Genomic DNA, 25,012 nt, shown 5'->3' on the forward strand with positions numbered 1-25,012 from the left:
TTTTAGCCCGGCTTTATGCGTCGGCTCCCCTTCGGAGGGCGAGCGGCACCAGCCGCCTGCAGAGCGAGGAGAAGGAGGAGGGGCTTGAGCAGGCCCGATTTCTTTCCCTATCCTGTTCGGTGGGCTGGAAGGGAGGGGAGGGGAGGGGGAATCTTGGGTCCGTCCCCTCAAGAAGGGCTGCTATTGGCCATAGTGGATGCCAGTCGACGCTTCCTGCCTGCGCCGGGAGCCGAAAAGAGAGGTTGCAAGAAAGAGGAAGCGGTAAAGCTAAGCCGAGCCGAGAGGAGGGAAGAGGTGCAGGGCGCGGTCCCTGTCATTGATCCGGGCTACTTCCTTCAATGTTCCCTCTCTTCCTTCCCTCTTAGGGCGGATTGGCCCTCGCTTGTTTCCCCTTGTCTATGCGAAAGACCGAGCCGGAAGTCGGGCAGAAAGGGCGGCGCGGGCGAGAGGCAAAGCTAAACCGGGCGTTCCCGGAGAAGGGCTTCTTCGAGGGAGGGAGGGAGAGAGCGAAGGGAGCGCCTTTTCCTCTTCGTGGCCATCCGAGAGCGACCCCAGCATGGAAGCTGTCGCCAAATACGACTTCAAAGCCACCGCGGACGATGAGCTCAGTTTCAAACGGGGAGATATTCTGAAGGTAAGTGGAGGGTAGGCAGGGTAGGCGGTGCACAAAGAAGCCGAGGTTGCCCTCTTCAGGCTTTCTCCGAAATGGGTTTGGTCTCCAGAAACTCCGTCACATCGCTCCCGAGACCTTTGCCTGGCAATCGCGCTCCCCGCCTCCTTCCCACACGTTGAATTTGGCTTTGTTCAAGTTGATGGGATAGAAATTGCCTTTCAGGTTGTGGGCTCGCACTGTTTTCCGCGTCAAGGTCGGGGGCGGTGGGTGGTCGAACTGCGCTAACCTTCATATATATATATATATATAGAGAGAGAGAGAGAGAGAGAGATACACACACACACACACACACACGCCGCTTGGCTGTGTGATACTGCAGGTTTGGGTAGTTGTCAGTTATTTCCTTCCCATTTTAACTGTCTGTTTCCTCTTTGGTTAGTGTCAGATTCCCTGCTAGTAAGCGAGAAAGAGTTGTAATGCTTCAGGGAGGGCGAAGAACAGCAGTTTTACTTCGTACTTGCTATCAGGGCTGCTTGGAAATATTCTTCTGCCACCACTCTCTGCTATTCATATTTTTCTGGCGACATGGTTTTTGTTAAACTGTGGTTTTTTATATGTATGTGCATCTATCAACTGGAGGTAACATGAATGCTTCTTGGAAAGAAAGCTTTGTGGGTGGACTTCAACTCCCAGAATTCCCCAGCAAGGCTTGTTATCTAGTTAAGGATTCTGAGAATTGAAGGCCTCTGGGAAGTTGCCATAAAAAACACTGCCACAGTTCAGTGTCCTGTACGACTTTACTGCTCCTTTTACTAATAATACACCCCATGAACACATTGCAGCTTTCCTTATATTTTCCTTATTCTATTTCCTTAGAATTACTGAGGAAAGAAGGGATCTTGGAGATCTTTATTTTTTTTAAAAGCCACACTTTTTCTTTTTTGTGTTTCCTCTCAAAGATAATCAGAATCTGCTTGTAAGTTCAGTTAATATAGAAGAAAATGAATACATTATTTGATGTACAAACTTCATCTATTTGAAGTCTTTATTTTGTTAAGCTTCTAATAACACAATGATAGTTGTTGAGCACCCAGATACATTTATAATATAGTACGTTTAACCTTTTCTGGAATATAGTTCATAATTTTTATAAGTATATTAAAAGTTTTGGAACAGTTTGTAGTTAACAAAATACAACTATTTCATTATGCAGCAGGACAATAATTTCAATTTAAAAATGTGTACTCTGTCTAGAGGCTACATGGTGACTAAAATAAATGGATATGTATTTAAAAAGTTAAATCAGGCATGCTTAAGCTCTAGGATGGGGGGTTTATAATGTCAAACTATAAATGTCTTTGGTCCTCCTTTGTATTAAGAAAAGATAAAATTGAGATGCCATATTTGGGGAGCCAAAGAAGAGGCTGGGGGCTTAAAGAAATCAGATTAGTCTTATTTTTTCTGGGTTCATATTAGATTGAATTATAAATATTAATGTGAATAGTTTAGTCACGAATTATATTTGGAACTTCCTTATTTGTTTTTACCAATGACATTTATTAATATCTGATCCAGACATTAAGACTCAATGGTTTTCAATATTAATGTGGTACATCTAATTCAGGTGAGGTGGGGAAGGGAAACTAATATTCATAGATTCCTTCCAATGTGGTTAACATTTAGTCAGGGAATCAAATCATGGGGAAACAACGCCCCCCCCCTTGAAGAATGGTATTCCTTTCAAGTTCCTATTTAAAATCCTTGCCTGCAACGTTGAATATAGCAGCACAGTTGTTGAATCATTTTTTAAAGAATATGCATTGAAGCCTTACTTCATCTCATATTGCATTGCTTCCTTGGTTTCATCCAACACTTGGATCCAAAAATAGGTATACTTATTTCCTATTAGAATTAATATCTGACAATTTAATAATTTTGGCTGGGTCCCACACATCATTATGCTCCACAGTTCTTGTTAGGTAATTAATATACTTAATGTAAATTAATGAACCTTTCTTTTTTCAAATCAGGATTTAGGCAAGAGGTTTGGAATCTAGCAAGAAATTACGTATCTTGTGATACTGTTCTCCACTCTATCAGTCTTTTATTAAACGTGTCTTGGAATTGACAATATGCATTCCATTTAATTCTTGTGCATATGAAATGATTTCCAAGTAAATATATTTAGATTTTGGTATTTATTAAATGTATTTTAATATTAGTTATGTTGTACTTTTTTACCAACCTATTGTCTTTTTGCTTTTTTCTATTAACTAATAAAATATATATAAAACATTGGAATTATAAAGAGAAGGACATGTCATAGAAGTTAATATGTTTAGATTTGCAATCTTGCTAAATTATTCCTTCATTTCTTATATAGACACACTAAAGAATATTGATGAACATATATAGATAGTCCTCAACTTACAACAGTTCATTTAGTCACTATTCGAAGTTAAAATGGCATTGAAAAAAGTGACTTATGACTTTTAACACTTACGACCATTGCAGCATCCCCATGGTCACACGGTTTACATTTGAATGCTTGACAACTGGTTCATATTTATGACGGTTGCAGTGTCCTGGAGTCATGTGATCATCGGCTGCAAACTTCTGACAAGCAAAAGTCAGTGGCGAGGGCAGATTCACTTAACAACAGTGTTATTAATTTAACAACTGTAGTGATTCGCTTAACAAATGTGGCAAGAAAAGTTGTAAAATGGGGCTAAACTCAATACATTTCTCATTTAACATAAATTCTGGGCTCAGTTGTGGTCATAAGTTGAGGACTACCTGTATTAACCATATTCACATTATTTTAACTATAACGTGTCATTCTCAGTATGTTTTCAAAATGGTATTTTCAAAAGGAATAGGTTTGTATTGCTCTTCAACACTTGAATGATTAGAAATGTCCTTCCATAGATTTGGGGAAGAAAACAAAATACATTTTCTTAGACAGATTTTCAGTAAGCCATCTTTAAAAATCTTATTTGCAGGAAATGCACATATTCAGTTCTTGGCTGTTACTTGAATTGCAACTGTTACCTACCTTGTGGTTATGTTCTAAAAGCAAATGAACTTTTGGTTGAAAATTGTGTAAATGTGTTCAGCTCTGTTTGTATGTGTGAGATTATAGTATGATCAATTTTGCTTCTCACTTTGAAAATAAGGAAATTTGTCTATTTTCAATCATCTGTCACGATATAGTGCTATCTGCCAAAGAAAACATTTTTAAAAATTTTTGCCTTACAAAATGTTAGAAACTATTTTTGTATTGTTCAGATGGCACGTTTTATATTTCTCCCAAGCGACATTAAACTAGGCATGTTGTTTTACATAATTTGTTGCATTTATGAACGTCTGCCAACTAGGCAAATAGGTCAGTACATAATAAAATCAAGAAAAGAGGAAAAATAATTATACCATATAATTTGAGAACAGCCTTAAAATGAGAAAGTGACAAAAATCATATATTAAAAGCCAGAGAGTAGGAGCTCGGAACAAAACATCCTGTGTTTGTCTTATGTGGGACCTCGAAACTAGTAATTGTTCCTGTTTTTGTCCTTAGGCCACAAAATATATAACCAGCATGTTAAATTGAACAAAGGAACTGATGATCAATACTGTAAGAATAAAGAAATGTACTTTTGATTTATAAGAAGATGGGCTGCAACATTTTGTCATATCTAAAACCTCAAGTATGTTCTGGATCATTTTCAAGACCCTACAATGCATGGAATGTGGGTTGTGGATCATAACCTCTGTCTGCCTTTAGAAGAGACGGCAAGATACTTATTGGATGACATGTTCCTAGTTCCCTCCCTTAAATATTGCCACCTTATGGGAGCTAGAAAGCATGACTTTTCCATGTCTTTTCCCTGCCCTATGGAACACTCTTGCTTGTACCCTCCTAGCCTTCCAAATAGCAGTGAAGGTTTGGTTTTTTTCCCTCAGCTCTGAGATAGGAGGAGTTGACTGTGTTGGAAACGTTACATGGTGCTAGGTTTTTATTCTTAATGTTTATGGTTTTAGTAGTTTTAATATGGTTTTTATATTGTTTCATTAGTGATGTTTTAATTCTTGACTGATAGCTGCCCAGAGTTTGATATAAGATGGACAGCTATATAAATATTTCAATAATAATAAATAATAAATAAAAAAAATATTTTTGCAAGATTTTTAATGTTAGCATTTTAACTTTATAATGTTTCATTCAGTGGTCTGTAAATGTTAACCTCTCTTCAATATTCTTTTGAATTAAAAACAGGATGTCAATTGAATTAAAAAATAATTTAAAAAAAAACGATGTGTTAATATAATGCATAGAGTTCTGAGTTCCTAAGAAATGGTGAAACCTCCAAAATAGATATAAAAAACATTCATGACAACTTGTACCTGCAGATATAACGTTCAATGTAGGAATTGAAAACTAGAAATATACTGCTTTAATACTTGCAGATAAATACATCCATTTTAAAATGTGAAGTTCATTTCCTGTATATCTTGGATGTTGTTGTATTTTAGAGGTGTTTGTTGGGTCAGTTTTTAACCATGTTGTCTGATTAATTTATAACTTATATGTAGAATATTTTTCATAATACTTCTTTGGTATTTTAGCTTCTGTAGGCTGCAATTGAGAAGGCCAATAGGCTACCCGGTATTATTGCTTAAAACCTAATGTGCTTCTGGCAAATAAATTCTTACTCTGTTGGGATCTCTGCCAGCTGGCAACTGTTCAGATATAAAGTGCATCGATACCGCTTATGATTTGGCACATGGTGGAGAAAGGATAGATGTCCATATTTCCCCTGGTTAATAATGAAATGAAGTCCATCCTTTATCTTGATTTAATATACTGTAGCACATCATAAGAATAGGCAACAGCTTATTTTCTAGGGATAGATGCCCTGTATTTTCACTACTTAGACAATATCAGTAGAGATATAAAACATTGTGTAAAGTGCTTACTACGCTGCTAAAATTAGAGTGTTGAAAATGCATGATTACTATGTTGACAAACCTGAGCAATAAGATGTATTGTCATCTAACTGAAGATATGTTGCTTAAAAAAAATCAACAAATATCAGCTGGGGAGGGTTGGCATCCATTTAGAAGGGGCATGCCGTATGTGTGTTAATGTTCACATTTTTAAATGGCATTCACATTATTGTTTTGCAGTATGTGTGTTCTGTTTCTTTTGAATTAGAAGTCAAATAGAATTGTATGTTTCCAAAGAATTGTTGCTGATCTTGCATTTTCAGTTCTTGCATAAAAAGAATGTTGAAGTTCACTGTATAAGGAACATATTTGTGTAACATAAGATGAATGAGGTCAGCAAGTAATAATAAGGTTTCTTACCTAGGCTTCCTTTTCCATTTCACAGTGTGATTGTTGTTATTTGCTGCAGAGTCATGTTGAAGTTGGCAATCTGATAAAAGTTCATTTCTAAAAACAGCAAATTGAATACATCTTTTGTGTTTGCTAGATGGAAACCCTACACAGTAACCCGACTGTGGTCGATTTCTTAGTCATGTTTCTTAATGTCACATTCTCTGTACCTGGGAAATTAACATCCTGGAGGTTAATTTAGCTTTTTCTCTGACATATTTTTGACCCAAAAGTTGCACTATATGATCCGCCTTATAATTTAAAAAGTGGGAAAGAATATCTTAAAACCTTTTTTGAAAGTGTTTTGCCAACATAGCAATGGCATCTTTATTAATATTTAAGACTAATGAGATGTATTACTCTAAATGTACATGCATAGGGGGCGTGGGGGCGCGCGCATTGCCTTCTGGGTGCTGGCACGCAAGTGCAAGCACACACACAATTTTTGGCACAGGAGCCCAAAAAGTTTAGCCACCACTGCCCTAAACCATGATTTATTTAACCACATTATTGAATATATCATATTGGTTAAGCCAGAAGCCATGATTTACAACAAATGAATAGGTTCATGCAACATTCTAAAATTAAATTTTAAAAGAATGTTATATTAATATATCACTATTATTTCTTAAATGCATATCTGTAATTATTGATTATATGGTGAAGCATTAAATGTATAGCTTGTTAGCGCTTAGACTTATATATCGCTTCACAATGCTTCACAGCCCTCTCTAAACAGTTTACAGAATCAGCCTATTGCCCCCAACAGTCTGGATCCTCATTTTACCCACCTTGGAAGGATGGAAGGCTGAGTCAGTCTTGAGCCTGGTGAGATTTGAACTGCCAAATTGCAGTCAGCCGGCAGTCAGGAGAAGTAGTCTGCAGTACTGCACCACTGCAGTTCATCATATTCAATGGATTCATTTTTATGTACTGTATATTCATTTCTAAATCACAAAATAATAAAAACTGAATTATCATTAAAATTTTCTGTAATACAATATTGTTGAGTTAGAAATAAATAATGGAGTTAATAATGGAGTTAATAATTAAGGTTCTGCAGAGATCTGGATTCAAAGAGCAAAACACGACTTGGAATGTGTAAGCATGTTGCACTTCTCAGGAACACCAGAGCAGTTGTGTGTTTTTCTGAGATTGAGCAGCTGCCCTGCAATTTGGGGGCAGGAGAATTTTACATAGTTAAAGGCCATTCTGGCTGGTGCTATATGAATTCTGAATGACATTTCACGTTCAAATTCAGTTTATTTTTGAAGGGTTTATGGAGTAACCACTCTGGGAAATAGCAGTATTAATTGGGGGCGTAAGAGAGCCATGCCTACTGGAATTATAAGGAAGCATAAAATTAGTGAAAAATCTGCACCTATTTGCAAAAGAATTAACAGTAGTTCATGTATTTATAATTATAATTTAATGTATTTATGATAATTAGGGGGAAAAGATAATGTTCTTATGTTATAGGACAGTATTTCTCAATTCTTGGTATTCATACCCTTGGTAGTATGCAAACATAACTCTAGGATTTACTATCTCCCCAGATAAAGGGATTAAGATAGCCATATTACAACAGACTGATTACAATCTGACTGTTTCTGGGAGTCCAGAATTGTAGGAGACCTAGGGAGGATATTGCCAAGAGTAGATTGGCTTGTCGGTCATAGGAATGACATTGCAGAGAACAAAGGTAATGTCTTCCTGTTGTAGTTACAATTAAAGCTACCATATAGGACCTGCTGTTTCCTAGACTGGTTAATGTTGAAGGGAGAAGGACCAGAAGATGCAGTCATGAGGTTGGGTGCTTGTTGGCTAAGGGCCACTATGCTATTTTATTTTGGATAAAACAATCCAGTGCAGAAAAAATATTTGATTTTGAATGAAACAATACTTTATTGCATTATTATTCCAAGTGCAGTGTAGTATCTCTTAAAGAAAAATTTGAAATATTACATCAGATTCAGTTGGCTTTTCATTATTTTAGGAGTATGATGGCTTGACAGTTAAAGACACTAAGTTTGTCAGCCAGAAAGCTGAACCCAGCCTGGGTTCAAGACCTGAGTGCTTCATGATGGATTGAGTTCCCATTACTCACCCAAGCTCCTGCCCACCTAGCAGTTTGAAAGCATGCAAATGCGAGTAGATCAATAAGTGCCACTTCGGTGAGAAAGTAACATCATTCTGTGTACCTCAACTTATAGCCATGCTGGCCACATGACCACAGAAGTGTCTTTGGACAATTCTGGCTCCCTCAGCTAAGAAACGGAAATGAGCACCACCCCCTAGAGTCAGACAAGACTGGTCAAGGGAAATTTTTCATTATTTGGATTAATTTGGGGAGCTTTGCTTTGGAGCAGTTTTTTAAAAAATTTTTACATTGTTAGCAAGCTGCCATTATTTGTGCGCAGTTGTTAGGTTGGAGGAGCAGAACCAATAAGTATTAACCTAATGCCTGTGAATATAATATCTGTTCTGTGGTGGTCCCCTATCCATATGCAGCTCAGCCTGATTCTGCCTCGCTTTTGAAATGGTTTACTAGTGCTGTCCTTTAGCTGAGCAGCATAGTGCATTGTAATTCCCCCCCCCCCCCATGATGCAGATGAAGTGGATGGATGTTGTAAACATTCCTGTATGTTAGAATTCTTCGTGTCTTTTTAACATGATCAGAGAGACAAAATACCATTCTTGACAAGTGCACATCCTTTTAATAAGGTAAGCTGGTAACAGCCCCCACCCCAATCTTGTGAGCTTAATAATTATACAGTTTCACTAGGCTTTAAAAAAAAATCTTCTCTTCCATCCCTTTTACTGTATTGCTCCAGGGATCAAAATGAAGATGCGGTCCAACGGTGGTATGGCATCTCTGCTTATAGTGGTCTTCATTTGGGGGTGGGTGGGGCAGTTTTATAGCCAGGCTCACAATGCCCCCTTGACCTTCCAAGAACATACCCTCCCCGCTGGTCCCACTGCATGTGGCCTATTACTTCCATCTGTATTTCAGATCACCTTGCAGTCAAAGCAGCTCAAAGGCAGCTTTTCATGCTTCTCCATTGTAGCAGTGATTTCCAAATGATCTTATCTCAAGAATCTGCATATAAGTGATATAGGACTCATTAGTGCACACGGGGGAGGTGGCCTGAGATGATAGCTTCTGACTCTTGTGAATAATGTGGTCCAATTGGCTGGTTTCCTGTGGGACCATTTCCTCCCATCCTCTGCCTGCCTCTCCCACCCCTCAATCCTCTGTAAGGAAGATTAGATTTCCAGGTTTCACAGTTACTTTTCTTTTCCTGTTGATTAACAGGGTGGCTATCCAGGCAGCTGGTATACTTAAAGACTGGCTTGACAAATAGATTGGAAATTGTAAATGAACTGTAGTGTAAGAACTCAGCTCTTGTGTTTTCTCTGTAGCTGCCTGGTGTTCTGTGACATTAAGTCATGTCACTGTAAACTATTTTTTTATTGCCCCAAACACAGGAGGGGCTGGTCTGATGTTGCTAGCCTTATTGTATTCCTAAGCATAACAGTTCAGTCTGAGAGGTGTCAGTAGGTATGTTTGTAGTCACATTCTAGTGATACTGGCTATATGGCTATGCGGGATTGAATGACCAGCCATCTTCCAGTCACTTTATGGTGGGATGATGCTTTATAAAATGGATAATTGAAAACAATAGCATACTGAATATTTTCCAATTGTTTTGCAGTGTGTAGGGATTGATTGATTGATTGTTCATTTAGAGAGGTTGTATAATTGACAGCCCTATGGAGCGAAAAACAGTAATAATGGCAGAGCTGCAGGGTGGCATTTGGTGGTGGCTTTGCAAACAATCAGTTATGTGAGCTGGGACTGGGCATCCAATTGCCAATTACAGACCTTGGAATTTGGGACAATAAAGCAGAGTAGGCAGTAATACACAGCAGATCCCTCCTGGCTATGTAACAAGAGCATACTTTGGGGGCAGTCTGATTTAAGGCTTCATGGTTTTCCACCAGCATCATCACAGGGTGAAATAAAGGCGTTGTGGTTTCTGTGGATTGTAAACACGAAAGAAAGCCCTGGCTCTGCCAGTTGGCTTGGGGCACCAAAGGAGAGGCTTTATGTTGGAGGTGGCTTATAGATTAATATCAGATCTCACTTCCCCCATCTTGCTGCCATCCTCCCCATCTTTTAGCTATCGTATTTTGTATGTTATATTTTGCATTTTTATAGCTTTGTAGCATTCTATTTACATAATTTTATTTTTTAATATTGTATGTCTCCCTGTGGTAAGATTGGCAGCCAATGAATTAGATAGATAGGTAGGTAGGTAGGTAGGTAGGTAGGTAGGTAGATAGATAGATAGATAGATAGATAGATAGATAGATAGATAGATAGAATCTATCACAGTCACGTTCATTTGCAGTTTCTTTTTAACAGCAACATGAAGAATTTCACTCAAAAACTATATTATTGATGAAGGTAATTATTTAGCTAGGAAGAACCCGTTGTATTATAAATGCACAAATGTAGCTTCTATATTTGGAAACACTGTTTCTTAAATTTTCAAATAACATCTCTGTTGCCATAGCCCTTGTTTAATTTGCATGTATATTTAAAGTAGACTAAAATGACTCATAAAGTACCAGTAGAACATTGGAACGATTACATAAAATGAAGCATCTGACTTCTTAAAATAATTGTAATTGCATTTCTTTTGGTATAGTGGTTCTCAGCCTTTCACATTTTATATTCCTGTAATTATTTCAACAAAGAATCTGGATTTTATAGGATAGAAATAAACAGACACACAAAAAGTCCAAAATTCGATAGTTACAGGCGTTCTGTTACCATACTTACCATTGAAACATTTATTTTATTTGTCTTATTTTTATAGCTGCCCAAATCACATATGATTCTGGACAGCATACAGCACTCAAATAAAATAAATCAAGATATACATAAAAACCCACAATTAAAATAGTAACTATCAAATGGCACACAAAATAGGAGAGGATGATATTAACCACAGTAAGGGAACCATCAGAAAATCTCTCCAGTTCCCTGAGACCTTGAGGCCTGATAGTATTGCCGGGTCTTGAGGGGCTTGCACAAATTTGAAAGGGATGGAGCTAATCTCATTTCCAGTAGGGAAGAATCCACAAGGTGGATGCCATGGCAAAGAAGGCCCACCTCCAGTGATTTGCCCTATACAATTTCCTCTAGCATGCCTTCTCTGCCAGACAGATGGGTTGGAGCAGGGGTCACCAACATTTTGGACCTCAGGGACCACCAAACTCATAATTTTAGATCCCAGGGACCACTAACCAGTTCTCTGGGCGTGGCCTAATTTGTGGGTATGGCTGGCTGGACATGGCTTGTATGTAAATATTATAAATATATAAATATTGAATTTTTTTAATAAAAAAGCAACTTTTACCCAAAATCAGGCAAAACAGGCAGATTGAGTTGCTCACAGAATCACAGATTCATTCAGAGCTCTATCTATCTGCCATTGGCTAGCTCAGTCTGTCACATAAAATTTGCTTGCAAGCAAACACATAAAATTTGCTAGCAAGCAAACTCACAAAATTTACTCACAACACACCATGCATGTAAATATTGAATTTTTTATTTAAAAAAAGAGCAACTTTTGCCCAAAATCAGGCAAAGCAGGCAGATTGAGTTGCTCACAGAATCATTCAGTGATCTATCTGTCTGCCATCAGCTAGCTCAGTCTCTCAAATTTGCTTGCCAGTCTGCATTGAATTTGCTTGCAAGCAAAACTTCAGTCCTAAGAGGTTCGGCTGTGCTGAGCTGAAGATCTAAAGACTAGCTAGAAAGCAAGAAATCCAACCATTTCCTGCTTCCTAGCTAATCTAAATCTCCCAGCACAGCAGAACAGATGATGGTCGGAAAAAGGAAAAATAGCAATTTAGCAGGCAAGTTTACCCAGTAAGGAGTGAGTGGGTGGGGAGGGTTCCCACGGGTCATGTGAGTGGCACAGCCTTGTGTTTCTGAGCAGCCTGGATTAATTGCTTTGTGGGGATGCTCTGGGGGTGAGATTTGTCTGTGGCCCACCAAAATTTTCTCACAGCCCACTAGTTGGCGACCGCTGGGTTGGAGGATGGTAATCCGAGAGAGGCAGAAAACTGCCCCGTGCCATGAAGGGCTTTAAATATCAAAACCAGCACTTTGAATTGGACCTGGAAGCAAACCAGCAACACAGCAGAGGTAAATTGCTTTAGGGGCATACATAACTTTACTTTTGCAATTTGCACCATCTGAAGCTTCTGGATACTCTCCAACGGCAGCCCCATGTAGAGTCCTTACTCTATAACAGCGGTGTCAAACTCAAGGCCCATGGGCCAGATCTGGGTGCTTAAATCTGGCCTGGGGGTCAGCCTGGAAATAGGAAAGGACTGGCCTGCAGTGCCTCTGGCAGCCAAATTGGAACGCTGGGGGTGGGGCTCGCGTCTCCTCCCTGTGTCCCATTTTCTCCCTGAACAGCCTCCTGCAGTACTCTGCTGGCCAAAATGGGGCATTGAGGCGGGGGCACTAGGGCCTCCTGCACCCTGTTGGCTGGCAGGATGCTGCAGGAGGTGTCCATCTCATCTCCCCCCCACCTCCGGCCGGCCCATGGAGAAGAACTACAATGCTGATTCAGCCCTCGAAGAAATCCAGCTTGATACTCCTGCTCTAATAATAGAGTAGCAGCAGAGTAAGGCTTCATCTGTGTATGCACTTGCAAGGCTGTAGGTTCCCCTAAAACCTGGTTTTATTTCTGAGAATGTACAAGCTGAATCTTAGCTGGTTTCCAAGGGGCACTTCCCCAGCCCTACCTGTCTGCAGAGAAATAACTGAATGTCTTGTTGTTTGAATAGGCCAAAAGTAATGCAAGAGGAGGGCTCTAAACAGGCAGAGGAGAAATCATATTGCTATCATACTTGTGGATTAAGAAAGGGAGCTAAACACTTCAAGGATAATATTCCTTTTATTTATCTTCCAGGCAAGGTGTTCCCCTGCACTTTGCTGATTTGTAGACAAGGACTGATTCAGGAAGGTGGGGGCTGGGAAGAAGGCACAAAAGCCCAGGAAGGAGGCACTGACAGAACAACTCTACCTGCCTTCTGTTGTGGATTGCTAGGGAGTTGTAGTACTCTACCTGAATTGCTGTGCTTATGTGTATTGATGAAAATAAACTGTTTCAGTAGGGTTCCAGCAGTGCTGCTGGTCCTTAAACTGAACAGTATCTTTATAGAGAAAAAGCAAAGTACGCTGGAATTATTGCAACAACTAATTGTGGAGAAAAGCTTTCAGTTGACGTACGTTACAATTGTGTCATTATACTCCCAGACATTTAATTAAATGTCTGTAAGTTCAGTTTTGTGTGGGTCTGCTTGATACTTTTCTTATATTTGTACCATAATGTTTCTGGATTGTGTATCAGTGCTTGCCCACTCATGCAATTCACTTTGGGCGGTGGAAGATTTACTCTTGAGTTATTGCTGAGTTAGCAGTTGTAATAGATGATCGAGTAGTAAGTCTGACTAAATCAACTTTAATTTTTCATGATAGCAGCAATTTAATATTTAACAGTGTTAGTTTGAGAACTAAGTTCTTACATTGTTCTGGGAAGTAGTATGGGTAAACTTCGGTAATACTAGAACACTGACATGTTTCAAAATGTAGAATTCTAGTGTCTTGCCTAGCATAAGGATCAACTCTGAACAGATAACTATTTCTAAATTGCTTGATTAGGCCTTTAGACTGTTTCAGGATTGTAAATATACCAGGAATTAATCAAGTAGTTCTTCTGGGTTACACAAACCTGGTTCTTTCTATTTATATAGAGGGAGATGATAAGCTAGGAGTTAGATAGGACACCTAAGGTTAGGGTTCTGCAGCAATTCAGACTTGAATGCAAAAAAGGTGTTTTGTTTATTTATTTTTTTAAAAAATACAATAAATCCATTCCATTTCAACTATGTGTCGATTAGGTACATATTTCATATGCTTAGTTTATAATTAATACTCTTCTTATTAATGTAACAATATAACAATAATCACATTTTCATATAAGTAATATCCAATGTATCTATTTTTACAATCTTCTCTTATTGCTTTATATATTCATCTAATCCATTTTAATTTGTTTTATTTTCTAACCATTGGTAAAATAAATTCCATACCATGTAATATTCAGATTCTTTTTTTTCTTTAATTTCTAATGTTAATCGATTTATTTCTACACATTCAAATATTTTTTCAATTACTTTTCCCTCTATCGGTATCTTGTAATTTTTCCAATTCTGAGCAAATACAATTCTAGCTGCTGTTAATACGTGTATGATTAAATATGTTTTTCTTTACTGTAACCTTTAGGTACCATTCCTAATAAAAATATTTCAGGTTTCAAATCTATATATCGTTTAATCATTTTTTCCAACCATGTGTGTATTTTTGTCTAGTATCATTTTAGCACGCAGGATAACTTAGGTAATGCCTGCCAAACCCACTTTTAAAGTGACCGTGTGGGATTTTGGGGGATCAGATTGCAGGTGTAGAAGGCAGCCACAAAATCAAAGGAAAAAAGAGACGTTTTTAAAGAGCTACAGACAGGTGGTTAAAGAGCTACAGACATAAGTGGTTCAAAAGCACTCTGAAACACCTTCGTGCCCTCGAGTCCAAAGTGCTGCCCAGCCCTCATACAAATAATGTCTGGTAGTTTGCCAGTATACCAGTAGCACAAACAAAATGGAAAGTATGAGGTAAGGTAGGCTAGGTACATAAACCTGGAACAGACAGTTAAGCAATTACAGATACATTTTGGAAGACTGCAGTTATTTTCAAGTTATTTTCTTTGTACTAAATACATCTGAGAGACTATTTTCTCCAGATTGTTGCATCTTAATGAAGACTAGTATTTACTTAATTCTGTTGCATTATTAATTAACTGCATTTGTAATTTTCTTTGCAATATAAAAGGAGTACAAACATGTTGATCCAAAAATAGAATCATAACATCAAAAGCAACACAAAGTAATTTTTTATAATTTGATTTATATCCTGCCTTCCTTCCAGAATGGTATATACTGAAGACAGCATATATTTCATTCCCTACTCCATTTTTCCCCCCACAACAACAAATTTAGGTGGATTAAGCTGGGAAAGAACGGTTAGGTCCAAAATTAACCCAGTATGCTTTCATGATATAAATGGACTTGAACATTGGTTTTTCCAGCCTTAATCACACACCTTATCTCGGCCTTTCAATCTTTTCACTGTTGAAGAATCCTTGAAATAATTTTTTGGATATTAGGGAAACCCTGCATAAAGATAGCAAAATATACAAAAACTATACTCTGCGTAACTGTACAATACAATCAACATGCAACGTTTACCACCAATAGCAAAGCAATAGGCTTGGTGTGTAAAAATGTCCATCACAGTGAATATTAGCATTGTGCAAAGTTAAAAGTTAAAAATTTCATAGAACTCTGGTTGAGAAAGGCTGCCTTACCTATTACAGGTACTCGTCGTCTTACTACCACAATTGAGCCCAAAATTTCTGTTGTTAAGTGAGACATTTGTTAATTGAGTTTTGTTCCATTTTATGACATTTCTTACCACAGTTATGTGAATCATTGCGGTTGTTAAGTGAATCATTGCGGTTGTTAAGTGAATCTGGCTTTCCTATCGACTTTGCTGGTCAGAAGGTTGCAAAAAGGGATCTTCTAGGACAGTGCATCATAAATATGAACCAGTTGCCAAGCATCTGACTTTTGATCATGTGACTATGGGAATGCTTCAACAGTCATAAGTGTGAAAAATGGCCATAAGTCACTTTTTTCATTGCCTCTGTAACTTTGAATGGTCACTAAATGAACTGTTGTAAATCGAGGACTACCCATACTTCAAATTGGATCCACCACAGCTGCATTAAAAGCATCAATTTTAACCCTTTGAGACCTAATCACACACCTTACATAAACCAAAGAGTTTTCATTGAACGCTGGAAGGACCACATGACACCCAACACGTATAAAATGGCGTCCAATGCAGTCTCCTAAATCTTATATGTAATCTTTGATCTATCTTAAAATCATCAGTCTTTTTCAGAAATATATATAATTTTCAATCAAAAGTTCAATATTAAAATATTAAGATAGTAAAATGAATGTGTTTATTGTATTTTTCAGTGGTAAGATTGTCTATCACATTGGAGAGTTATGTGCAACAATCTTAATGAAATTTAATTTTACACTTCAGCCTATGATGAAATAAATCATATTTCCTCCTTAAGTCCCCTAATGCTGTATCAATCAGCTTTTAAAACTGTTGAAATTGGCTCTTGTTTAAATGTTACTTTTTCTTCCAGCCTGCCAACAAAGATCTTGTACTGTATATGAATATTGAAATCATTATGGTGTATTACAAAACAATTTTTTAAAATGTGCACATTAGGACCTGCATAGAGATTTCAAGAACTGCCTCTTCTAAAATTTATGGACAGGGAGCATTATGTTAGATACAACTAGAGGGATTGATACCACTAAGATGTTTTTAAAATGATACATTTAAGCATGTTAGTAATGTCACTTCGTTACCATATCTACCTTATGTCCTGTCTTAAAGCTTATTTTCCACATAATATAGTTCTGAAAAAAAATTAAGGATGGTTCATGAGGGTGACCAGTTTCCAAATATTTTTCTGCATTTGGTTTAATCGAATACCTGTAATATTGATGTGGTTTATAGTTTTGTTAGTGTTACAGCTGCTTTATTAGAGTCAGCTGCTATTTTGTTGAGTATCAACATTTAGGCTAAACTAAAAATTACAGAGGTATGATTTTTGCTTTCAAAAGATACGAAGTTCTTATATTCACCTCTGATTTATTAGTATTTAAAATACGTAGTATTTAAAACATTTCTAATAACAGATACAAATTTAAGTGAAACATATTTCATTTATGTTGATTTTGAGATTTACAGTAGCTTGTCGGCCATCCAGCTATCATTTAGTGAGTTAAGTTTAAGCAATAAAACCTTTGTTCCTTGTTTTTGTATTATTCATTTGTGAGTTAAGATTACATCTAATTTGTAGGTGTTCAAGAACATAAGATTTCTAAGAAGCTTCTATGACTTTATTTGAACTACAATTTGCAGATCTTTTTGCTCTGTTTTACCCCTTGGAGAAAATAGGAATGAGAAGATGTTCTCCCACTGGGCTCTTCTATTACAACAGTAAGGATACTACTGGCCATAGGTGTTTGAGTTGCATAGCTGGTTTTCAAAACTTGCTTAATCATCTGTAGGATTAGGTAGCCTTTTATTGATCTTGTGGCTTTGATATTTATAATTACTGTATTTCACAAGGTTAGGTAGGGTGCTATGTTGCAGGCCCTTGAAAGTGCAACAAACCTGTAGAAAGCAGACTAGGTTCTAGAAAGGTGAGAAAATCTGAATACTTACAAGTAGGCTTTTAATACTATTTTTCTTCATCGGTTTCTCTTAACACTTTTGCAGTGTATTTTTCTAATTTTTAAATTCTGTGTTTTAGTGGCTCTTAAAATGATATAGCATGGAACCTGAATCTCTTGGGAAAAAAATATTTGCTTCTTAAAGCCTAAGTCATAATGTGTATTGATTTATGTAATTGCTGTCTGTATTCATTGTTTTATGAAGATGAAACTCCTTTTACATAGTTTGTCTATTTTTTCTCCAGTGTCTGCTTCAGAACTTTTTGTGTGTGTTTAATACGAGGTGGCCACTTCATAATATTCAAATCGTTTTCATAAAGGAGTTGTACGTTGCACACTCGTGTTTTGGAGAATGTTATCTCTAATCATAGCTGTTAAAACAATTGAGCCACCATATTATAGGAAGAACCTTTCAAATTATTTTAGCGTGAAGTCTAAAGCAATTTTCTAAGTGATAGGCAGTCATTATCCTTTTGTCTGAATTATTCTTTGAAAATGAGTAAGAGCTTCTTGAGTCTGATTGCCCAGACTCATTAAAGGAGTACACAGCTTTTGTTTGCTCAAGGGCTATACAGGGCTTTCTGTGGCATGCTGAGGCTACACTTCAAATGGGAGTCAAGCCACTTTTTATTTATACATGTGTTTTATGTAGGCATTGTAGCAAAGCATCTCTCCTAATGAAGTTTACTTTTTTTTTAATAGTGGAAATTTTAAAAATCCTTATTTCAGTGTATGGAACTGAAGATTTAGCAATCTCCCCCAGATTCCTCAAAATCTTTGCAAGGTTAACCTACTAAACAGTGATATAACTTCAGAAGGGTGGCATGTGAAGAAATGCTAGCTGCAAAAGCAGTTTAGTTAATTAGAATTCTTTATTGGGCAAGTGTGATTGGACACACAAGGAATTTGTCTTGGTGTAAATGCTTCTTAAGAATTATATCATTTACAGAAAAAAGTGTTTCTGATGAGTAATTTTTACAGATGCTGACATGCCAAGAATTAACAGTTGAGTCTTTGTGGCATTCTAGATTATAAAAGCCTTTGAATGTTACAAAAACCAAGAGTAGAACAATAGCTACTATCTGGCATTTGTTTCTGATAGTATCTGTTTGCTATAATTTTTCATCTTCAAGCCATTGAGGCTGCTTCTGTATCTTGCCTAGATATTTTATCTAGATATGCTTTCCTTTGGCTCAGATTGTTTTGCTTAGCTTGCATTGCTTTTTTATTGTTCCTTTCATCTTTCCTTAGCCATCTTGCAAACCTGAATCAGAGTCAAAGTGATGTATCAGAATCAAACAGTGTAGAATGTTTTTGCCCAGATAATCAGATGCTTTCATCAGTAAGCAAGCTGTTACATGATAAAAACCCAATAGTTGTCAGGATGTGCTGTATATTTTTTAGCAGCACAACATTTTTATTAACATTGACATCTTCCTATAATTTTCCAGAAAAGTGATGGATTATTACTATTTTTAAAAAAAAATCTGTAAGAAAGCATCAAAATATTTGTGAAAACTTAAACTTGTTGCATAAATGTATGTGTATCATGAAAGTTTTCACAGCAAGGATGGCATGGTGAGCAGCTATGCTTGAGAATTGGAAGTTTATATAGACAATTTTTGTGTGTGTGTGTGTGCCTGTGCATGTGGTATTTATTTTTTTTGTGTGAAAGAGATCGTGGCTGAGAAAGATACATGTAGGCAGAGTGGGGGAGGGGGAATGAACAAACTATTTAGAGGCACCTCATGATCTGCACATAAATAGACCAGAGATAATATATGTAGGCAGAATAGAATGAGTTCCATAAAGGAGGAGTGTCTTTCAGATCCTGGAGGAGATGTAGGAGAGTTTGTTAGATATGACATCAGAAAATGGGGATGAGTCTGGTTGCACCTTTCCCTATTAATGCACTAAAAAGCATATGCTTTCATTAGCTACAGCTCATTTCCATTATAAAAGTATAATTTTATAACTGGTCGCTTAGTGCTCATTCAGAGTTATATTAATGCCCCTGAAGATGGGATTTACTTCTGGTTTACTGCAAAAACCACTACATAGCAAACAATAGATTTGCTTGATGATTACCTCAGAAAAGGTCATCAAATCAGGTTCAGTCATGAGGTGATCCTCTTGACAACCATCACAATTTATGACTGAAATTATGGGCTCAGTTAGGGTCATAACCTGAGGACTACCTATATGCACAGAGTGTGAGAAACAACCAAGATTGCAGCCCATGAAGAAGAGAGGAGACCAGAGGAACAGGAAACCTGGATGATCCATGATTTAAAGAGTATGAAGCAGCTAAAGGGACCCTGCACCAAATGGAGGAGAAAAGGAATAAAACCAGGACTGGATATGGTAGCCTTGAACTGAGTACCCTTGCAAGGCGAAACCCAGGTAGTTCAGTTAATTTGGGTGAAATGGAAATAATTTCTCTTTTCTCTTTTGCAAGAGCCGGAAACAGACGAGGTAGCAAGAGAACACAATAAACTTTCCAAAAGTTATTTATAACTAAAAGTAGTTGGAGGTGGTGGAATGGGGTGGGTGGGTGAAAAAAATTAGCTGGCAAAGAACTGTTAAAGTATTCTCAAAGATGTCATTTTAGCATTTTGTATATAAACTATGACTGTATTACTATAAGCAGCTGTATATAAGGATAAATAGAAGTGATATTGATCTGCTGGCTCTATACGTGTCTACATTGTTCTCCGTCCTCGCTTTCCTCCAACAGCAGATGAATGAAATTCAATGTGAACGGATTGTTGGGTGTAGTGTATGTGAAAATAGAGAATTATAGGTAGTGAAGATTATCTAAAGAAAATGAAATCTAAGTAAATACTGTAGTAATAATTGTGTAGTTGTGTAAAAGTACTCCCTCATAAGCATCTGGTGAAGTTATTGTGAACAGTGTTGCTTAAGTAATAATGAGTTGGTTAGGATTTGGAATTCATTATACTTGGACAACATTGATCAGCTATTTTGCCTTATTTAAATTTTGAATGTCATAAATGTTCTCTTAGAAATGCATAATTGGACTTGAAGCTTCAGATTTTGTGCTGGATTGCATGTGCAGTAATAATAATAACAACAACAAGAAGAAGAAGAAGATAAAGCATGCAGAGCATGGTTTCTGAAATTCTTCTCAGCCTTTAAAAAACGGCATTGCTCTACACATCATGACTGGGAATGATGACGAAAAGGGGCTTATAATGGAGAGCTCCACAACTTCCACACTTGTAACAAGCAGTAGCTTTATTATACAGTGTTTGTCAAGATTGGCATGTGGCTTCTGGTCACTCTGATCCATGCTTAATGACATCCTTTTTTGCCTTCTGCATTCTGTCTAGTTTTCCTATAGCTGGTTGCATCCAGATCCCAGCTATGTTGATGGTGTAGGACAGGGGTCGACAACCTTTTAGACCTCAGGGACCACCAAACTCATACTTTTAAATCCCGAGGACCACTAATATGATTTTTTTTAAAAAAGTTAATATATTTAATATAAAGCTTTTATTTTGTATATTAAATATAAATTTAATATTAAAAAATTGCAAGTGCAAGTAGGGTGATGCGCCCGCACCTTCCAGCCATCTCCATCACCACTTCAGCTCGCCTGTGCCACCAGCTCCTCTTGCTGCAGCAGCAGCACCACCTCGTCCTGGCTGGCGAGGGCTGCGCTGCTTTTTACAGGTTTGCACTCAGCCGAAGGGTGGGAGCCAGCAGGTGGGTGGGCCATCTGGGCGGCACAGCCCTGTGTTCCTGCACAGCCTGGATTAATTGCTTTGGGGCGGACATTTCTCTTTGGCCCACCAAAATTTTCTCACGAACCACCGGTTGGTGACCACTGGTGTGGGAAACTTATAAAGTATGGTACAACTCCGCTAGATTTATGGAAAATGAAATAATAGTAATAACTGTTTTCCAATAAAGATAAAACAGAAGGTTCCTGATTTATTTTTTCCAACAATTATTTCCTTTTTCAGTCTGCATGTTGGTCATTTGCTTTAATTTTATCCATAGGCTATAGAGAATGATGACATAAAGTTATTCAAATGTGAATGTGGTAATTGTACAACCAATCTCCTAACTCAGCGTTTAGGAGAGCTAGAAATTTCTTAAAATTTGAAAGTTGTAATTTATTGTAATACAATTTGTTGTAAATTGATTAATATGTTGAAAAGCAGAGAAAATTGTGCTTGGGACTCGAAGCCTGCTGGTTCATCTCTCTTTGGCAACTGTTATAGTCCTGAGAAAACTAGTTTTATAATAAATGTATTCAGTAATGTGCCTTTTCACACACACACACACACACACACACACACACACACACACACACACACACTTCTTTCCACTGGTTAAATATGAGTTTAGATAATGTAGTTGGGAAAACTATTGTTCCTGGACAAGAGGTAGTTTGGTTCAAATCTCCATTTAAACAGGCAGTTATCTTAAGAGAATAACTGTCTTTTACTATATCTCACAAGATAGCTCTGGGGTTAAATAAATCCTATAAAGTGGAACAAATCACATTTATACCTTTGGAAGCAGGGGAGGGAGGTATACAGATTTGACTAAAATAATTACTATGTTAAACATTCATCTACAGATTTATTTGTATTCTATTTCTGTAACTTCCTCATCTTTGAAAGCCATTATCAAAAAAAAAAAAAAGTGCCTGAGTATAATTGCGGAATACATTTCTCCCCCACCTTCCTGCCTATGTTTGAAAATGCAGTAACTGAAGACATGTGACCGTAATTGTTGATTACATGTTTAATTTCTATCAGGAAGTTCAAAAATGATTGCATTAGTCTTAATATGGCAAATAGATCACCAAACGTCCAAGTTAATGGAACTCGGGAATAGAAAGAAGCTGTTTACAGAAGTTCCAACCTTATTATTGGTAACAATTGTTTTGTTTCTTAATTAAAAATTAAATAATTTTAATATGCCACTCTAATAAATAAATCTCAGAGCAGCAGTCAGTGCTAATAAAAGCAGTACCATCAAATCTTTTTAAAGCTGAACTCAAATTCTAATGGTTTCCTAGAAACATCCATATAGCTTTCTTGGCAGTATTACAGGAATGGTTTGCCATTTCCATTTTCTAGCCTAGAGCACTAAAAAAATTTAAAAGAAAGAACACTGCAGAAGGCAAGCATAATGGCAAAAGCCAATGAATGGAATTTGGATTGGTGACAAAACTTGGATTGGATGGATAAAAGGGAATTGTATGTGCAGAGATTATTACGAAGTTGGTAATATCCATATAAATAAAATGTATTTTAACTATTACATTAGATAGGAAAAGAGTCAGGATATTGGTGAAAAGAGACATGCTCTAGTTAAACATCAAGGTATAAAAGTCAATTTTATGTCAACATTTGGACTGCATCTTGAATTTCCAGATTCTGTCTTTTACAGAGGTAAAGTATATATATATATCACCTCAGCAGAAGACAATTGTAATTTGTGGTTTACTTGTTTTTTTGTCTTTGTACATATTGAAGCTGTGATAGCATGTACTTCAAATTCTAAACAGGTGTAGACAAGTTGATGCTTCCAAATATTTTTAGCTATCATAGACACAGTCCTTTACTTCTGGTCATGCTGCTTGGGGATTAGGTGTGTCATAATTCAAAGCATCTGGAAGCCTCTAGGTTGCCAACTTCTACTTCAGAAGAATAATTGCGAATTTATTTAGGGGATTGCTATCTTTCTTTGGACTGTGATTTATGGTAGAGCCATTAAAACACTTTACTAGGGTTCATTTAGTTTGTAAATCGCTAAACCAGCCACTATACCAGGTATAGCTAAAAGAAAAAAGTAGCAAGCTCATTTTTCTGCAATCTCCTTGACTCACATCGTCATCTTTATCCTTATCTCCTTTCTATCTGAATTTTTATTATAGATGTCTTAGGACAGTCTTTATTGTTTATGCTAACTTTACTGTGCTGTCTACAATGAAGACATGGTATGAAAATATATTTTTCTGCAATGCAGACTTTGCTTGATAAAACTACCTGCTTTAGTTCCTGTGTTTCTTCCTTTGAACACATTTTGTTGCATCATCACCATCAATTTCATTGGTGATGCTCTCAGTTGACTAGGAACAGCCTATGTTGGAGCTGTAAAATCGTAAACCTGGAATCCAGCATGGCTCTCAGCCTAATAGTAAGAGTATATTGCAATAGCAATATCACTTAGGCTTATATACCACTTCATAGTGCTTTACAGACCTCTCTACACAGTTTACAGAGTCAGATATTGCCCCCCAACAATCTGGGCCCTCATTTTACTGACCTCCGAAGGATCAGTGATTTTGAAACTTGGCAACTACAAGATGTGTGGACTTCAAAGCATCTGGAATGCTGGAAGTTGAAATCCATACTTCTTAAAGTTGCTGGGTTTGTAAAACAAATTGCTATGGATTTCTATGGAAAGTGAGTTTTTCCTCCCTTGGAATTCCCTTGCCTGCTGTATGATATGTAAGAGTGGGGGGAAGAAAGTTGAGGAAATGACAAAAAGGGCATATCAAGATTGAAGATTGAAAACGAGTGGCTGGCCTCATCCAGGAATGTGTGATTATGACTCTTGCTTCCCTTGGCTTCAATCTCATTCATTTTTGGCATGCAGCAAGGCGGCCAACAAAATACTCTTTCAAGAATGTGGTCCTTGCCAAAAGATTATCCACATGTTATACCCAGGGTGTTTTCAGTGGTTTGTCAAGACTACTCAAAAGGCAACATGGAATGTTGTTGGAAATCACTGCATAAACCAGAAATAAGCAGACTTATATTTTTCATGTATTCTAGATGAATTTTCCCAAATCAAGACTACGGATAGCCCTTATTTAGCAACCACAATTGGGACCAGCAACTTGGTTATTAAGCAAAGCAGTCACTAAGTGAAATCATGATTGTGCTTATAATCTTCAGTTTAACTTTGCTTTACAGACTTGCAGAAGTACCAAATGTGAGGACTTGTCACAAAGTTACTTTTTATCACTATTTTAATTGAATGGCTGCTAAGAAGGCAATTAAATGAAACTATCTGTATTTTGTGGCTATAGCAATGGGGTGGTGGTAATTTTCCTCACATTGATGATGATGACTGCATGATTAGCCTAGTAATAAAATCATTGCAAGAACAAAGTTAAAAAAAAAACATCAAGAACCTAACAGAATAGCTGATGTAGTTGTTCTTCTGCAGTGGCAGTATACTATTTGTAATCCAAGTTATTGCAGCCCGGAAAGATATTTTCAGAAAGCTTTTTAGTCTCTGGCAATTTCCATGAACTGTCAAAAGTACATAAAATTTTGCAAAAAAAATAGAAATAAAAAAAATCTGAGCTTCTGGGCATCAGCACATGACCTACAAGATTGTTGGCTTCTATCATTTATAACCAATAATAAATTATACATTTGAAGAATAATAAATTATTCATTAGGACTTCTGATAGGAAAAGTCTAGAGTAAGTCAGCTCATCAGTAAAAGCAATGGGGAAAACCCTGCCTGCTAATTGCT

At 37.1% G+C, this 25,012-nt stretch overlaps 1 protein-coding gene across 1 annotated transcript in view; it reads left to right on the forward strand.

Moving 5' to 3' along the window:
- Positions 1–267: 267 nt before the first annotated feature.
- GRB2 (growth factor receptor bound protein 2) overlaps positions 268–25,012 on the forward strand; it is a 29,161-nt gene continuing 4,416 nt past the window's right edge. Inside the window, exon 1 of the mRNA XM_087923176.1 lies at positions 268–645. Coding sequence (XP_087779302.1) covers positions 557–645 — 89 coding nt within the window. The 5' untranslated portion in view covers positions 268–556. The remainder of the gene's footprint in view (positions 646–25,012) is intronic.

Source organism: Pseudonaja textilis, chromosome 2, assembly GCF_049901715.1.
Source record: "Pseudonaja textilis isolate UNSWEBS1 chromosome 2, rPseTex1.2, whole genome shotgun sequence".
In the NCBI taxonomy this organism is placed as follows: Eukaryota; Metazoa; Chordata; class Lepidosauria; order Squamata; family Elapidae; genus Pseudonaja; species Pseudonaja textilis.